This window comes from Neolamprologus brichardi, chromosome 11, assembly GCF_056152115.1.
Source record: "Neolamprologus brichardi isolate AB-2024 chromosome 11, ASM5615211v1, whole genome shotgun sequence".
Taxonomy (NCBI): Eukaryota; Metazoa; Chordata; class Actinopteri; order Cichliformes; family Cichlidae; genus Neolamprologus; species Neolamprologus brichardi.
This window is the reverse complement of record NC_142114.1, coordinates 29,615,487-29,632,500: the sequence shown is the minus strand read 5'-3', so window position 1 is coordinate 29,632,500 and position 17,014 is coordinate 29,615,487. Positions and strand designations below refer to the sequence as shown.

At 42.8% G+C, this 17,014-nt stretch overlaps 1 protein-coding gene across 3 annotated transcripts in view; it reads left to right on the top strand.

Moving 5' to 3' along the window:
* gabbr1a (gamma-aminobutyric acid (GABA) B receptor, 1a) overlaps positions 1–17,014 on the top strand; it is a 164,446-nt gene that overhangs the window by 47,092 nt on the left and 100,340 nt on the right. For all 3 annotated transcript variants that reach the window (XM_087848516.1, XM_087848517.1, XM_087848518.1), the window contains one exon: positions 9,722–9,882. In XM_087848516.1, coding sequence (XP_087704642.1) covers positions 9,722–9,882 — 161 coding nt within the window. The remainder of the gene's footprint in view (positions 1–9,721; positions 9,883–17,014) is intronic.

The following is a 17,014-nucleotide window of genomic DNA, read 5'->3' as shown; positions in this document are numbered from 1 at the left end:
TTTTCTTTTGGTAGAACAAATTTAGTCATGAAAAAAATGTACCTTCACGCCTCATTAATGTTACAGGTCAGTTTTTGATCCCACATAACTGCACAAGTACAGAAGACAGCCGCAGGAAATCTTCAAGGATGAAAAACATCCGTTTAAATGACACGTTTAAAGAAACAAATTGCAAAAAGAGCAAAAGTTGTTTAATCAAGGTGATATGAGTATGAACGTCGCTGCTCCATTACACAGCCATAAGCTACTTTCATGAGTTTTAAAATTGGAAGATTATATGCAGTGTTGGGGAGTAACGGAATACATGTACCGCCGTTACGTATTTAAAATACAAAATATGAGTAACTGTATTCCGTTACAGTTACCGTTTAAAAAGGTGGTATTTAGAATACAGTTACTTTGTTGAAATAAATGGATTACACGGCGGTACTTCCCTGTTTCATATTGTGGCGGGTCAGGACTGTTTGGGTTTTGTTTGACAGCTACGTTCTGTTGTTCCAGGCGGCAGCGTTACGGTTGCCATGGTTACAGGGTGACGCTCTCTCTCTGCGTGTTTCCTGGGTGAGAGAGGCCTTTTTGTTGTTGTTGTGCTAAGCTAACAGGCAGAATGCTACAGGTATAGCTCTAAAGAATGTAGCATCATAGGCAGTGTAGTCCGTGCTGCAGGGAGAATGGACTGCCATACACGTTGTGTGTCTGTGAGCGAGGGAGGGAGAAAAAGGAAAAGTACGAGCTGTCATCGAGCAAAAACGGGAGCTGGAAGCATGTAAATATAATAATAACCACTGCAGCCAAGAAGAGTGCCTGACGAGCCCAGTTGTAAGTAAGCTATTAAGACTCGACTGTACACCGTGTTCGTGTTTTCCTCCAAAAACAATAAGTTCTGTTGGAGCAGCCTTTCAACGCCTCTCTCTGTCTCTGCTAGCAAAGTTGACCCAGACAACAAAGTAAAGCTAGTTTTCAGCTACGAGCCGACACAGAACCCACCGTATTAGCCAGAGGTCCCTTTACTACGGTTCGGAGCCGCGGACCTTCAGTAACAGTAATAAATCACAGCAATAGTACATTCATGTAGTTGTAAACAGCATGATAATATATTAAGTAATCCAAAGTGTTCAGAATACGTTACTCTCATTGAGTAACGTAACGGAATACATTACAGAATACATTTTGGGGCATGTAATCTGTATCCTGTAATGGAATACATTTTAAAAGTAACCTTCCCAACACTGATCGTATATGATGAAATGATCTGGGTACAGTTAGAATCATTGCTGTCATACATATGCTGGAACATGCTTTGATCAGCCACCTATACTTTTACCCAAAATTCACTTTTTAAACTTTCAATACTCAGAAAACAGATCAACATCTGCAATGTTAAATTGGAGCATTTTTGTTATTAAAGCTATAATACATCCCCTATAGCTCTCCCTCTATGTATATTGATTCTCAAAGTTGCTTATTGAAAAAAATCACACTGAACAAAATTCAGGTTGGCTGTAAAATAGATTTGGTTGCTTGGAGCTGAAATGGATTTTTCCACCTTGAAAATGTCACGTGTGCTCAAAAACGCTTGAGAAAAAAATAATGCCAATGATCAAACGGAAAACTTCATCCCACCTGTCTGCACTTTGAGGAAAAATATTTATGGCCTATTTGTAAAATTTTGCATGACTTCATTAAATATACTAAAGTTACTGTTTAAAAAAAATCATGTGATGGTGAGGGGTCAGGTGTTTAAGTCGCTGATTAAACGATTATCAAATCATGCTGGGATAATGTGAGTTATCAGGCTTCAACAAGCTTAGACTGAACATTAAGCTTCTCATATATATTGAAATATTTTCTAGTAAATTCAAAACTAATGCAAAAAGAAGCATTTTCACTCCCAGCCTGAGATTTTTGGATGTCACTGCAGCTGCTGCGAGTTTAGGGTTGCCCCAAAAAGTTGAGCCGCACATTTAAAAAAAAATAATTTACCTCAAGTGTCACGCTCCTCACCTCATGCAAATGTGAGTTTGAGACCTGCGCATGGCAGTAATGGATTTCCAAAGCACACGAGTAGCAATATTTTGGCAGAGGAAACCTTCTGACAGTGAAGCAGAAGATATTCTAGATGGTTTTTTTACTGGTATATTTATAGAAAATACACAGAAGTTATGTCCCAGTGGAATCGTTTTATAGTTAAGCAGTGGATTTATTATTCTTAACAGAATCCACTCCGCCCCGATACTCAGGCAAGATAGATTTCTCTAATAAGTGAGATGCTGCAGAGTGGAGAGAGCTGCTGCAGGACAAATTATGTAATGATGACACTGTATCTAAGTTAGTCCTTTTTAGTGCCTGATGAACTACATTTTTCTAGCATACTGGCCAACATTCATGCTTCCATAAATCACGCTCTTTCAAATAATCCTGGCCGGCACTTCCGCCACAAAAGGCAAAAGTTGCACACTGAAAAAACCGTACCGTATATCTGAAACGTAGATCTTGGGAATCCTATTTTCCCCGATTTTTCAGCACATCGATTTGGATTTCCGCCAGCGTAACACGTGCTCCGCAGGTGGAGGCGAATGTAATCTGTCTATTGTTAAAAAGGAAACAGTATTTTTCCACTAACACGTCTACCAGGAGGAAAACAGGCCATTATTCTGAAGGATACCCATTGTGCAAACTGCAGACACACACATTTACAGTACAAGGCGCCTCATTAAAGCAGCTCAGCAACATGTTACAGCACTCATTTCTCCAATGCAGCTTTTTCAGGCTGTGCCTCAGCTAATGTCTTCTCCCAATGTGGCATTTGCCACCATGGGGGTTGTTAACAGTGCACCGTCCGATGTTGTCGCATCTTGCCTGTGTTGGCTGCAGGCTTACGGAGGGAAACAGCATATAAAGTTCACAGCTGAATAATTGATGGTGTGTTGGATGGGTCACGGGTGGCAGCGAGGAAGAGGAGGTGGAAGTGGAAGGCAAATGCCAGTAGATGATCACTGCACTCATGTCAGCCTGTGAGGGCTTGTTAGCAGCTGGATCTGAATAGCTCTCTGCTACACGGAGATATCCAGATAATGAGATTTGGGTAATGAACCAGGGTTATATAATAGTTATATTCCATCGCCCAACTACAGAGAGATTTTAATTTGGCCCGGAGAAATAATGGTCTTCTTCTCAATCATTGCAATGAGTAATTTTCAAAAGCTAACGCTAACATTACATTGCAATTAGAGCACTTACACAAGAAAGGCAAAAACCAGACCATAAAATGGAATAAGAGTGAAGTCAGTAATCCAATAACGCTTGAAAATGGCTAAAAGTGTCGCCACCGCCGCGACGATTTTCTGAGATTTCAGTTTAGATAATAAGCTGTTAAGTTTCCGCTCTATCATTCCTCAAATGATTCAAAGACATCGAATGATCTCCCAAAACATCAAACATTCATCTGAAAGAGAGACGGGAATAAAAGCCAGCTGAGGCCCGATTCTACGTGTGTGTTTATCATCCAAAAGGTGCGAGTGTGCGTGTCTCTGTGTGTCAGAGATACCGACAGACTGTGCTGAATGTGAACAGAGGGTTCAAACAGCAGGTGTGCAGAGCGTCCAGCCTCCCTCTCATCAACACCAGCTACATCGCCGTCACCACGCTTCTCAGATCGAGATGAAGGCAAATAAGATCAGGCGTGATTGATGCCGCTCGCCACGTTTAGCGCTGATTTCTTAAAGCGGCTTCGGTAGCATTTTTAGACTTGATTGTGGAAGAGAAGGCAGAGCTGGCAGAGGTGGTTACAGATCAGAGTTACACGTTACTCGTGTGCTCGTCTGGCAAGCATGGAGTGATCGATTTGCAGGTCAAACAGCATCGAGGCATAGGTTTTCTTAGGGTGAAATTATAACATTTTTCAGCTAATTCAACAGCTTTCAAAAGACTGTAATTCAGAGGAAAGGCCTGAAGAATGTCCTGCTTATACCTCGCATAATGATTTTTTCAGTCTCTCTATAGAATCTACTGATTATATTTTTCTCTTAATCTTCTGGTCTGTAAAATGTCAGAAGAGGTGAGCAGCTTTCCTAAAGCCATGACATGTCTGGTTTTGTCAGACAATCAGCCTGAATGCACAAAAATATGCTTATTAAAGATAACAAAAAGAAGCAAGCCTTCACCTGAAACGGGCGTTTTACCTTGTTTTGGTATTTTATATAGAAGAGCAGCTACAAAAATGAAAGAATATGATCTTCATGAAGAGGTTTGTTGCATTAAACTGAATTATCCCAGATATGTGATTTAAAACTCCGATATTCTGATATATCAGTCCATTTATTTTCTTTCTAATACACAAATCACAAAGAATTTCCAACATTTGTTATGTGTAGTTTTGCATTTACTTGCGTAGCGGCTGCCGGACGCTGCTCAGATCGGTTGTTGCCTTTGTGGCATTGCAAACACGCGGCTGCCACAAGGAGCTCCCTCCTGGGTTCCCTCTGAGCAAACAATGCAATGTCAATACTCAAAAGGTGTTTCTCTCATCTCTTCTTTCCTTTTCAGTTTTTGTTTATCGGCTGTTATAAATACAGATACTCATAGATTGGCGCATAGCTAATATTGGCCAATAATATCAGCCTGCTGATAAATTTTGCTGTGTCCCAAAAAGTCGGCTGCATCCTCCGGAGGCCGCATTTGAAGGCCGATTACGTCACACCCAGGCGACGAAGGCTGTCCCAATTCGTCGACTCTTTCAAATGCGGCCGACAAATGCGTCCTTCATTTCCCCGAATTTGAAGGATGGGTCGGGTGTGTCCTTCGTGGCCCACCATATCCCAGAATTCATAGCGCGGCCCTGCCACGATTAGTCGACTAGTCACGATTACGTCGACTATCAAAATCGTCGACGACTGATTTAATAGTCGACGCGTCGTTTGAAGCTTTGTAAGATCCCAAAAGACGCAGGAATAAGTAGTAGGATTTAAGAGTGTAATAACGGACTGAAACAGAAGATGGCAGCACTGCATGTACAAGGATGCCAGCTGCCGTTAAACCCCGAAGAAGAAGTAGCTGTGTCCCAGAATTCATAGCGTGGCCCAGCGCAGTTGTCAACAATGGCGGCCGCTACTAAGTTTTAAAATTACTCTTATTAATCTTTCTGGGCCACAAAATAAACTTTTAACATATTTTAAGGCGAGAAAGTAGCTGTGTAAATTACAAATATCTGCTTGGTTTATCAAGCCATTGCATATTTGCAAAAGTGTGCCGACGTTTTCGGAGACGTCTGTTACCCACCAGCTCGATAGCAAGCCGGGGGGTTCAATGGTCACTCCAGCCGGCGAGAGCAGCGGATTCCCGGCTTCAGCGTTTTCAGACCCCCGCTCTTTCGCTACTCAGGTTAAACATGATATAAGTCACTTGGATAACTTAAAAATGTAATTGTTGTCTTTTTTCGGTGTTTTATTTGTTCTGGAGTAAATCGGTTTGGCTGAGATCAAAGTTATTAGATTATTAGATTAAATAAAACTTTATTAATCCATCGGGTAGGTTCCTCCGGGATTTTCACACAGCTGAATAAACGTTAAACGGTCGAGAATTTACGCCAGTGTCCTGTTATATTTTAAATAGCAAGGAGCAGACGGCCGAGTTTATTAAACTCCAGCGAGACAGCGGTGACGCAAATCTGAAGGCTAGACCGTCCCATTTCACAGCCTCGCCTTCTCGGTCTTTGAAGGACCCGGCCCACGTAGACCGTGAAGGCCGGGTCCTCCGAAGGATGCCGCCGACGTTTTGGGACACAGCTACAGTTTGGGCTCTACTTTTCTGTAATGGAGATTTACTTGCAGTCCTCCAAAATGCCAACAGCATACAACTCAGTGTCGCTTAAATTACATTTTACTGTTAAAAAAATAACACTGGTGCTACTGTCCATTGCTACCTCGAATTCTGACCTCAAAACAACGCCTCCAGCATTGCCCTCCATCACGGCTCCTTCTCAGTGCAGAAACCATCCACCTTCTCTGACCCTCTCAAATACAGCGACAACCAAAATTGTCAGAATCAGATCAAGTTCCTTCCGGTCTCTTGTGTCTTTCTTAGTTCCAGCACTTCCCTTCTTGCTCTTGATTTCTTTGGGCCAGTGCCACAGTCGAGGCTGATGTTCAGAAACACCTGCTGCTTGAACTCGGGGAAAAGCTCATGTTTCACTCTAATCTAAGCTGCTGTTAGCTGTTGATTTCTGAGGCTGGTAACTCTAATGAAGTTCTGCTGTGCAGCAGAGGGAACTCTGTGGCTTCGTTTCCTGAGCTAGTTTCATCACAGTGTTTGATGATTTTTGTGACTGAACTTGAAAAAACCTTCAGTCCTTAATGTTTTCCAAATAATTGACCTTCATTTCTTAAAATAGGCTAATGATGGACTGCTGCATCTCATTAAGGGACCAGGACTGTTTTTCCCATGCAAACACTACAGCAGCACAATATTCAATCATTCAGGAGGAAAAAGTTCCACCTGTTCACCTTTGAAAAGGTTCAGCTGTGAAGTGGTACACATTGCAAATGACAAACTCGTGAAGCTGGTTAAGATACTGACAAATGGGTGCAAAGTGGTCATTAAGACAAATGGTGGCTGCTTATCTTGGTGCTGCCTCTGAGACACTGTTGTTAATCACATAAAGCCAGACCCCCCCCCGGACCCTGTTAAGGATAAGTGGAAGAGAATGGATAGATGTGTGGACATAAACCCAAACGTGTTGTTTAATTGAAGAAATGCTCAGTTTTGCCCGACAGCGCAGCTATTCCCAAACTTAAGACTACCATGACCCATTTTGAAATCTGAAAATCTTCCACCCAAGCTTTTAATCACAACTCTGATCATGACAAATCTAAGATGAAGTGTTTTCTCTGTTGTCTTTTCATTGTGATCTCCCTTGAAAATCCTTGAAATTGTCCTGGAATTACCACCGATGAGGATATTCTTAAGTCTAAACTCTGCAAACCATCTCGTCTCTCTGGCAACGACACCGTATCCCCACACGTCGTCACAGGCTGGACGACTGCACAGTCACACATATAAACAGACTGAAATTCATTCGCTTGTTCAGGCTGAGTCTCTGAAACAGCTCCACCTCTGCTGCCTGATGCTGTAACTGCAGCTCCATTCAATCCTTTAACTCGATTATGAGACATCCTGTTTTAAATGTAACTGTTTAGCTGGCAGATATCTTGTTATTGCTGTAAATGATTTCTGATGGCTCACCTACATTTCATTCAACATCTACAGCTGTGGCTCAGACTTTGGAAATGACCAGTGTCAGGAAAAGAACAATAGAGAGAGAGAGCATAGCCTCTAATGAGTTTTAACAAACTTGCGATGTGTTGTGTAGATGTCCTTGTCGTCCCTTTGAACTCAACTACAAATCAGTCAGTTAACCCTGCAGTCACGTTGCATTTGGTTATGCTTTAGAAAGCTGCAACACTACCAGCTGCTGACGCTGTGGAAACAGCTCTATGGTCAGTCCAGAGACTTTATAGAACAACAGTATATATTAGTAGTCTAACTATGATGTCATACCAAAGTCATACTATTGTGTTGTCATATTATCCTATAAGACAGGGGTGTCAAACTCAAATACACAGTGGGCCAAAATTCAAAACTGGAACAAAGTTGCAGGCTAACGTTAATATTTATTGAAACATATTTATTCCTCCAGATATAAGAATGAATCTTTTCTTATGGACTCAAACACATTTTGCTGAAAAACTGAATATGGAACAAGCAAAGCTTAATACTAAACAATATATATATTAGCTGTATAATACCAGTAGGCCAGCTCTAATAATAATTTGATATGGCTTCGCGGGCCAAATGTAATTAGACTGCGGGCCAAATTTGGCCCACGGGCCAGAGTTTGACACCTATGCTATAAGATGTAATGCTTTTAGAATGTGTAAATAATATATTCCCAGTGCTTTGTATCCTGCTGCAGTGAGGCTTTGGTCTTATGTTGTTGTTAGTGTTGTGCACTCTGAAGGGTCCGAGTACGGGATCCATGGTGGACGTTATTGTGACATTACCCAACCAAACTTTGATTGTAGGGACCGCACTATTTACCCATACATAATTTACTGTTAACATTCTTTTTAAAATATATTTTAAAAATCGTTTTTGAAGTAAAAACTGAAAATGATCGCGCTTATGACTAGAAGTTTTCTTTTTTTAATATTGTGCGCGGGTAAACTGGAAAACTTTGGACTGATAAGATGGTGTCACCTTGGCATTCTCGGAACTGTGCTGGGAATCTTTTATTGACATTTTTATAGACTAATAAAAAAAAAAAATCAATTAATTGGGAAAAAAAAATAACAGGCAGATTATTGGATAAGACGTCGCTCAGTGCATCATTAAATCTAGACGTGGCAACACCGGGACGTTAATTATATGTAACCTTGACATTTATGACTCTAGGAGAGCTCAGCTCAGTTGAGAAAAGCGGCTGAAATATAATTGAATGCCACAGTGAGTGGGATCAAACTGTGCGGACACGTGACCACGTTCAGCAGAGGCACTCACTGAAAACTAACCCAACAAGTTTGTTCTGTTTTTATTGTGTGAAAAACTGAAGCGGCTCGCGCTGACACGAGTTAGCTCGTTATATTGATCATATATTGGCTGCCCGGGCCTCCTGTAGGCTACCTGTTAAATACCAAAGCTTGTTTTTGGCCATTTGTGCCGATGCGTTGATCAGATATTGATTATGGGCGCACATATGCAAGAAATGCAAAGGCAAAGAATGCGCGTGTGTGCAGCGGAAGCAGTGCTGAAGTTAAAGTCACCGCGCAAATGTCAAAATCTTTGAGGAGGTTTATCCTCTCTCTCTCTCTCTCTCTCTCTCTCTCTCTCTCACTCGCTCTCAGAGCTCGTGCAGGCTCGCTCTCTCTCCCCTCCTCGCTCTCTCCCTCACACTCAGCCAGCCGGTGCTGCAGTGGCTCAGTCGCAGAGCGCTAGCGCGGCTGCTTTTCCGCGGTAACTCGTTTCATCCGTCGGGACACGACTGCGTCCACGGATCGTAGATGCAGCCCTCCGTTTGCGCCGCTTCGTCTCCAAACACGCACCCGTTCGACCCGCTTGACGTCTTCCGCGCGGACTCCGGCGTCTCGTTCGTGCGTCCCGATTGCGTAAAAGTCGTAAGTAGCTAAGAGACGCGCCGTCCAATAATCTTGATCGATCGCAGGCCGGAAGCACGCGTGAGTTTAGTTTGGGAAAATTGTGTCGATGTGCGCAGAGATGGAAAGTTGACCGCGTTCTCACATGATCGCCGCGAGCTCTGCAAAGTAAACGACTCTGTCCCGAAAATATCCAGCATGCAATGCATAATTAATCAAGCATTATGCACAAACACACGCCGATTAATTATTTACTCGATCTGCTAAACACTTGCAGTTTAAAGTAAATAGGTGTCCGCCACAGTATCTGCAAAGCGCAACATAAAGTCCAAACACACTCCAGGGCAGCCGGACACGTGTTGAGTTCAGCGTACGTTTAGCTGTGGGATTGTTCGGAACAGCCCGAGCTTACAGCTGCAGCACCGGGGTCAAGCTGCTCCGGTTCAGCTCACCTTGAACCATGCCGGTAATGTGCACGAGTCCTCCGCGGGCAAACCGCCCAGCCCGCGGCCACGCGGCGCTCCTCCGGGCATCTCTCATAGTCCTTCTCCTCCTCTGGCCACGGCCGTCTGCAGGCAAGAAGAAGCTGTACATCGGAGCGCTGTTCCCCATGAGCGGAGGCTGGCCGGGCGGTCAGGCGTGCATGCCCTCCGCTCAAATGGCCCTGGACCTGGTGAACAACCGGAGCGACATCCTGCCCGACTACGAGTTGGAGCTCATCCACTACGACAGCATGGTGAGTGCATGTGGAGGAGAGTCAGAGGAGGTGCGCACTTAAAGTGATGTGTGTGGTGTCAGCCCCTGAGGGATGTCATGATCTGCCTCTCAGATTATCACGAGGGCTCTTGTCATTTTCTCAGTTCTTGTGAGTGTTTTGTTCAATTCTTTTCTGATTAAAAACAGAGAAAGAAATCCTGGCTTTTATTTCCAGCTTTCCTAAGAGTCATTGCAGATTTATGAAATCATACTGGCTGTGTTTTTTATTTTTTAGGATTGCTGGTTTTCTCCAAAGTTAAAGATCATTAGGAACTGCTTTAATGATAGCTCTTTCTTTGAGTTTTGTAGATTTTGGGGTCATATTTTTTGAACATCATACTCTTTGTGATGAAAGCATCTTTACTGATGTTTGCCAAATACAAAAAAATCAGGTATCAGGTGAAAATGTCACTTTTTCTAAGGAAGCGCTTTGGTTCTTTCATGTTTTTATCTATGGGTCACCCCGCTGACAGCTGACCCCCCAGAGTCTTTGCACTCGGTGCCACATTCATTTTTGCTAAATGAGCAAACACACCTCCTGCTTGTTGCTCATCAATCATTCATCACGGTGGTATTTTAAAATGTCAGCGTTATCGACCAATATAAATCCAATAATCGCCCCTCCAGCTTGTTCAGATACTGCCCTTTTTAACCACCCACGCCACCCGAATCAACCTTAATCACAATCCGGGTTATTTCTGTGAGTGGATTTGGGTCCTCACTGCTGCATATCCTGAAGTTTTTCACTGAAAGGAAGTGTTTTTCTCAACAGCGGGGTGAGTGCAGACACAGATTTGTTTAAAAAAAAGCAATCCTCTGTCTCTTCTCTTGAGGGTTGTTATCAATCATGCTGCAGGACAGATGCCTGGAGAGTTGGCTGGGGCACCAAACAGTTAACTGCACAGGGACTGGTTAGAAATTTGCTACGAGCTTTATTCTGATTGGTGTACAAGGCTCTGCATTGGAATCCTGTTAAACAGAATAGCAGGGAAAGAGAGCGTGTGTGTGTGTGTGTGTGTGTGTGTGTGTGTGTGTGTGTGTGTGTGTGTGTGTGTGTGTGTGCATGTGAGAGAGAAAGAGAGCGAGAGTTGGCATGGCAACACAGTTACTCTTGAAGCACACCACAGAAACAAACAAGGATTCAGCTCTGTGGAAATATGTGTGCAAAATCATACGCTGGATGTATGCAGAGCTGATGGCACAGGGCATTTTGTTAGACACACACCTCGTTCTTTGCACTCGAAACAGATTAAAGACGTGCGTGTGTCCTCCGATTACAAGTGTAGTGAAGCGGGCATCTGCAGACGTAGCAGCCATAAACATAAAAATAAAGCAACGGAGAGATTTCAGAGGGATTGGAAAACATCTCTCCTCGTGCTTCAGGAGTCGCTGGCGCCTCCGGCTCGCGAAATAGATGCAGATCCTTTTTGAAGGGAAAAGCTCAAAGAGGCTGGTGTAACATTGTCTGAATGATACTGGTTAATTCCTTGATTTTAAGTCCTGGCGGGAGGGGAGGGGGATGTAGAGGGAGGAGGAATTTATTGCTCCTACTCTGGGTACAGTGTGGTCAGGATGAGGTTTTTACTTCTTGATTGCAAACGTTTTTCACCTGGCTGGAATGGTAATGAGGATGACAGTCTGAAAACCAATTATAAAGGAGGAGATTAATTATGATATTTGCGTGCAGTTATGAGAACTCATTCCACATTCTTGTTTGGTCTGAGAAGAGATCGCCACATTTGAAGCACAACTTGGCGAGATTAAGACGAGGGTTTAAACGGCTCTTTGTTTGCATCTCGAGATGAAGGCTGCCGAGTGTAATTATGCATCAAAGAATCTTAACTGGAATTTATTATGATGAGAAACTTTTATTGCATCTCTAAATGATTAAATAAAAGAAATGCATCAAGGGAGACCTGTTATGCATATCTTCAGCTCCATATCTTTATTTGTGTGTTCTACCAGGGTAGCTTTGCAATTAAGAAACAAACATTATTAACGATGTGATCCTCGTTCACCTTAGTGCAGCCCCTCTTTCCTTACAGCCACCTCCCCTTTTTCTTCTGATTGGCTGTTCCTGCAAAACAAAAGGTGGGTGAAGCTGTCTGACGTTGTCATATTTTGGATATCTGCTTTCTTTGACATCATAACAAACAAAGAGTAGCAAAGACAATGCGACTCTGAGTAGCAGACCGTATAGGAAACATGGACATAGCCTCCTGGTTCTCAGTTATTGGTTAGCAAAGTTCTTTGTGAAGCCTCGATCTGAGTGTTTTGAGGTTGCTGTCAGAGTTTGGACGCGACGAATGAGCCGCGGATCAGACCGAGAGAAAGAAACTGAGAGACACTGCAGTTTAATAGGCTAGCAACTTGTCCCAGCGTGCGACTGAAATTTACGACGACGAGAGCCGTTTCCCCACAGACCTGTAAAACCAGAATAATAGGTAAACAGAGGAAAAGAGCTTCACTGGCTTCTTTCGGAGCTGGACGCTACGTCCATGTTTGAGATGCAGCCCAGCAAACATGGCTCAAACCCCGATGTCATGGTCTCCTGATCTGGACTGTAAGACAGACGGTGTTGATGCAGTTTCGAGCTAAACTACAGGTTTAGTGTTTGGGCTTTAAAATTTGGTTACTTAGTGGTAAAACAGACATTCATCTGACAGCTTCTCCACATAGAAAACGTAGTATACTGTTGGTATTGGCCTGTTTTTACAATATAAGCTGAAATTTGAAGGAATTTACATTCTTTCTCATTTATATTGTGCTAAACGTAGCACATCACCAACGCTGTAGCTCTGCTCCTTGTGCCCGAGTTATGCACCCTGTGATGGGAGTCCAGTTAGCTCGGTAGAATGAGAAATGACCTTTGTGGAATATACTTTTCTTTCTTGCAGCAAAGTCTAACAAAGACCTCCAGGCCATATTCAATGTGTATGTTTAGCTCATAAGAAAGCTTTTTCAACCACAACTAGACGTCGACAAAAGACCACCAGCCTACAGTTATTCAACATCGCAGTGTGAGCTGGGAGACTAATATGCTCAAGAACTCCCACTGTCTGCACTCCTGGCCTCATAGCGGGCGATTGTAAGGTCGTCCAGCACGAGTCGGGCTGTACGGAGATGTGGAACAAAAATGTAAATTTCACGGGGTAAACTTTTTCCTTCTGATTTCTAATAGTGCAACAACATATATATATAATTCCATATTTATATATTTGCTTTACAGTTAAATGTTTTTCCCGGATACTAAGGATGTCACAGCACAGGTCCACTTAACAGCATCCACCATTTTGATTCAGGCATGAAGCAAAGGACTTCTGGCAGCAGTCACCTTCAGCCGCCAGCACAACCAGCTGCTCCTTACACACACATGGAAACGTCTGTTGCGGTGCTTCTTATGTGTAGTTGTTGTTTAGCATCACACGGCACTGAGAGAGGACGTCCTGTCGTAAAACCTTTACAGACTAACGAGTGTTTATGAGCAGAACGACAACATTTTACTGGTAAATCTGCAACAGTGTGGATTTCCTTCAGTTCAGACGCTTTAGCGACGGTAGATCTGCAGAAACTAAATTCAAATGTGGACATTTTTGTCCAGGAGCAGGTGTAAATGATTATTTTAGCTGTTTGGCTCTATGCACTCCCGTTTATTGAGGGCTATTCTGCAGCCAGACAGTACAATGGGATTAATAGGAAGTGAAATGGTTCTTGTAGATCGGCTCTGGCTGAGCTTTTGGCTCACAGGGATTACTTGCACATTCACTGACCTCATTATTTAAAACTTTGTCCGTCTTTAATGTGAGCATCGAGCGGTGTAACAGTACACCCGCATGTGGCAGAAAATCAGAAAAAGCAGAGTCGTTCCACCTCTGACATTTGACTTAGCAAACAGGTGATGATTTGGGCTGGGAGTACGGAGCGATGTCCTCAGCTTGTTCGACATCATAAAATATTTATGAAGCTCAACACTTAATCCCAGCCTGTCTTTTAAATGGATGAATATACCCCGTGGTAGCAGAACGGCTTGTTTCTCTGGCTATTCTGGCGACAGCATCAGACTATTTACAGCCTTCTGAGATGCGCGCACGCACGCACACACAGGATCGCGCGCTCTCCACACAGGCTGTTGCCATGGATATATCAAAGCCGAGACTGCAAACTTTGATCAATTATTAACAGCGATGAGTGAGACGGTGGAGATGCAGAGAAATGGCGGTGAAACAAGGTGCTTCCCTCACTTCCGTTTTTGATTTTAATTGGCAGCCGTGACACAATTTTCCATCCGCCGTGGCATAACTCGTATCCTTCAGTGGTCCTCGCGCGTGTCCGTTGGCACACGAGCCTGAAGTGCGGTGCCAGACGCAATTATGAGGAACTAAGGAGATGTAGCTCCGCATGCTTTGAGATTCAATATTCAGCCGGTCCCCCAAGCCTGATCGTACCCCCTATTCGCACTTTTTATATTATTCAATCTGGAGTGTAATTAGACGGCATATTATGACGACCGAGTGTATTTTCTCAGTCTTCCGAGCTCAGGGAAACGTCAGTTTCTTTCAAAGCTTCTCGCCAGCTGGGTATGACTGATTGGAGAGTCTACACGGGCATGTTAACATGACACCAATATTGGCTGCAGGAATTTCAGCACCAAGGACAGCAGCTGAAGTGCCTATCTTTTGTGGGGTATGTGAGTGTGTGTGTAGCTTTATGTACACACACAGTAGCATTAATCTGGGTGTGTGACAGAGAATGTGAATGTGACCATGAATGGCATTGGGGGGCCTTCATTGCTGCTGCTCTCATGAGCCAAGGAGGAGCAGAAATGAAAGCAGAAATGGTGACGACCCCAGGGGGCTGTAGCAGACAGACCTCCAAGAATAGCAGAGATTCCTCAGCCTTTATTGCAAACCTGCCAACACCCCTGTTTGCCTCTGTTTCTTTACAAGGAGGCCATGCGCTTGCTGATTATGTTACCGAAGGCTTTGTTTGTAAGGTGAATGACTGAAACGTTCAACAACTGGAACAGATTTGTTTCTTGCAAGTACATCCAACTTCTGCCACTTACCTTTAAAGCCTGTTAATATTACACGTGGAAACAGCACAAAATGAACAGAGACTGTGTATAGAAGATATATGTTGCCACTGTGGAAAGCTTAGTTATCAGGAAATGGTAGCAAACTTGGTTAGCATGTATAGAGACACTACTGGTACATGACACAGAGGCTACGTTCACACTGCAGGCAAAAGCGCATCAAATCCGATTTTTTCGACCCTATGTGACCCATATCTGATCATGCTATGACAGTGTGAACGGCACAAATCCGATATTTTCAAATCCGATCTGGGTCACTTTCGTATGTGGTACTGAATCCAATACATATCCGATGTTTTAGAAAGCTGCTGTTTGATGGTCAAGTCGCATTAAATCCGTCTTTTACGTCACCGACACAAGACAGACGCCAATTATCAGCGCCCAATAAGACATCGCGAACGCTTCCTGGCCATCCGGTGAAACTGCTGGGAAGACAACGTTGGAGAAACGTTAACATTTTATTTGTACTGTATAATCTGCAGATTCTGACAGAAATCTGCAACTATCCTTTGAAGCAGCGCTCCTCTAAAACAGCAATAAGGATCATTATTAGGTTATTTACATTATTATGTAAATAACAAAATAACTTAAAGCAAAAATTGGGAAACGTAAAGTCTGAAGTCTTTATATTAAGGGCCATCAGTCAAACGATACTGTTGCTCTGGGTCTAAACAGAGCGCGTTGTGTGTGACGTCTTCTTTTGCGCATGCGGCCGCTTTGAGCGTTCACACTAGAGCGCGTTTGCTGTCGCATTTTATTTGTAGTGTGAACGAGCAGACAAAAAAATCGGATTTGATCAAAAAATCGGAATTGAGCATCAAGACCTGCAGTGTGAACGTAGCCAAAGAGAAGTATCTGACAGTTAAGGCTGAATAACATGCAAAAAAAGAGAGAAAAAAAAGAAAGCACACAGCTAGTCGCTACAGCTACCTGCGTCACCACGCACCTGTCGTCAAAGCCGTCATGCCTTAAGTAAACATTTAAACAACAAAGAAATCCCCCCCATGTTAATCTAATTAAGGGAGAAATTAGCTATAGTGTCCAATGTTTTTCTATATTTCTCTTGTAAAGTTTGACACCAAGTGGCCTTTGGAGGAACTGCAGTTCCTCTAACAAATTGATTTTGTTGTATTAGAATCAGGTGGAGTTGCCTCGTGCAGAAACTCCACTGGTTGAATTTTGATGGTTCAGTTGTTAATTTTTGATTTATAAGTGACCACCTAATGAATCTGCAACGCTATAACAGCAGTTTCTCTCGTAGATCTATCTATCTCCCCTCACTCGTGATTAAAAACATCTCCAAGATTGGTCAACATGCTCAATTGTTGGCTTCAGCCATCTTTTATATACAGTGTGTGGTTTTAAAAAGAAAAAGCTTCTATATGATGGGTTTGGCACTGGTTTACCATGAATTGATGTTTGAACTTTTCCATATCATTTTCATCTCTGCACAGTGTTCCCATTATACTGTCAGAGGTTTCCTTTCTTGCTTTCATAGAAAAATGGCGTGATTGAAAAGTACAACTATGTAGTCTGGTGCTATTTCACAACTGTGTTCAAAAATACACCCTTTCATTATACACCTTTTACTGCCTGCTAACCGTTTCCTGCTATGTTATTCAAAGTGAAAAGAACATGGAATAAGTAACTGTTCAAAGCAAAATAACTGAATCACCTTCTTAGAAAACTTCAGTCTGAGCTGGTTTTTGTGTGTGTGCCTCCATCTGCTTTTATTATAATGATTAAGGGGTTTAATAGCAAAATTAACTCGAGCAGCCTGGGATCTTACAAACACTCTGTAACGAAGTCATAGATTTAAAGGGCTTCTGTTTAGTATGGGTTGCTCAAGGGATTTTAAAATGTTTTTTTAATTTGTTTTCTATTATTTTTAATTGTCTTTCACAACATCAGTATTACAGTTTCTTTTATTTCAAATCAAACATGCTAAATTGTATATATGCAGAAAATAATTGCAGGTTTCCTGTTGTTATTACCACTGTCATCAACGCCACAGTCACAC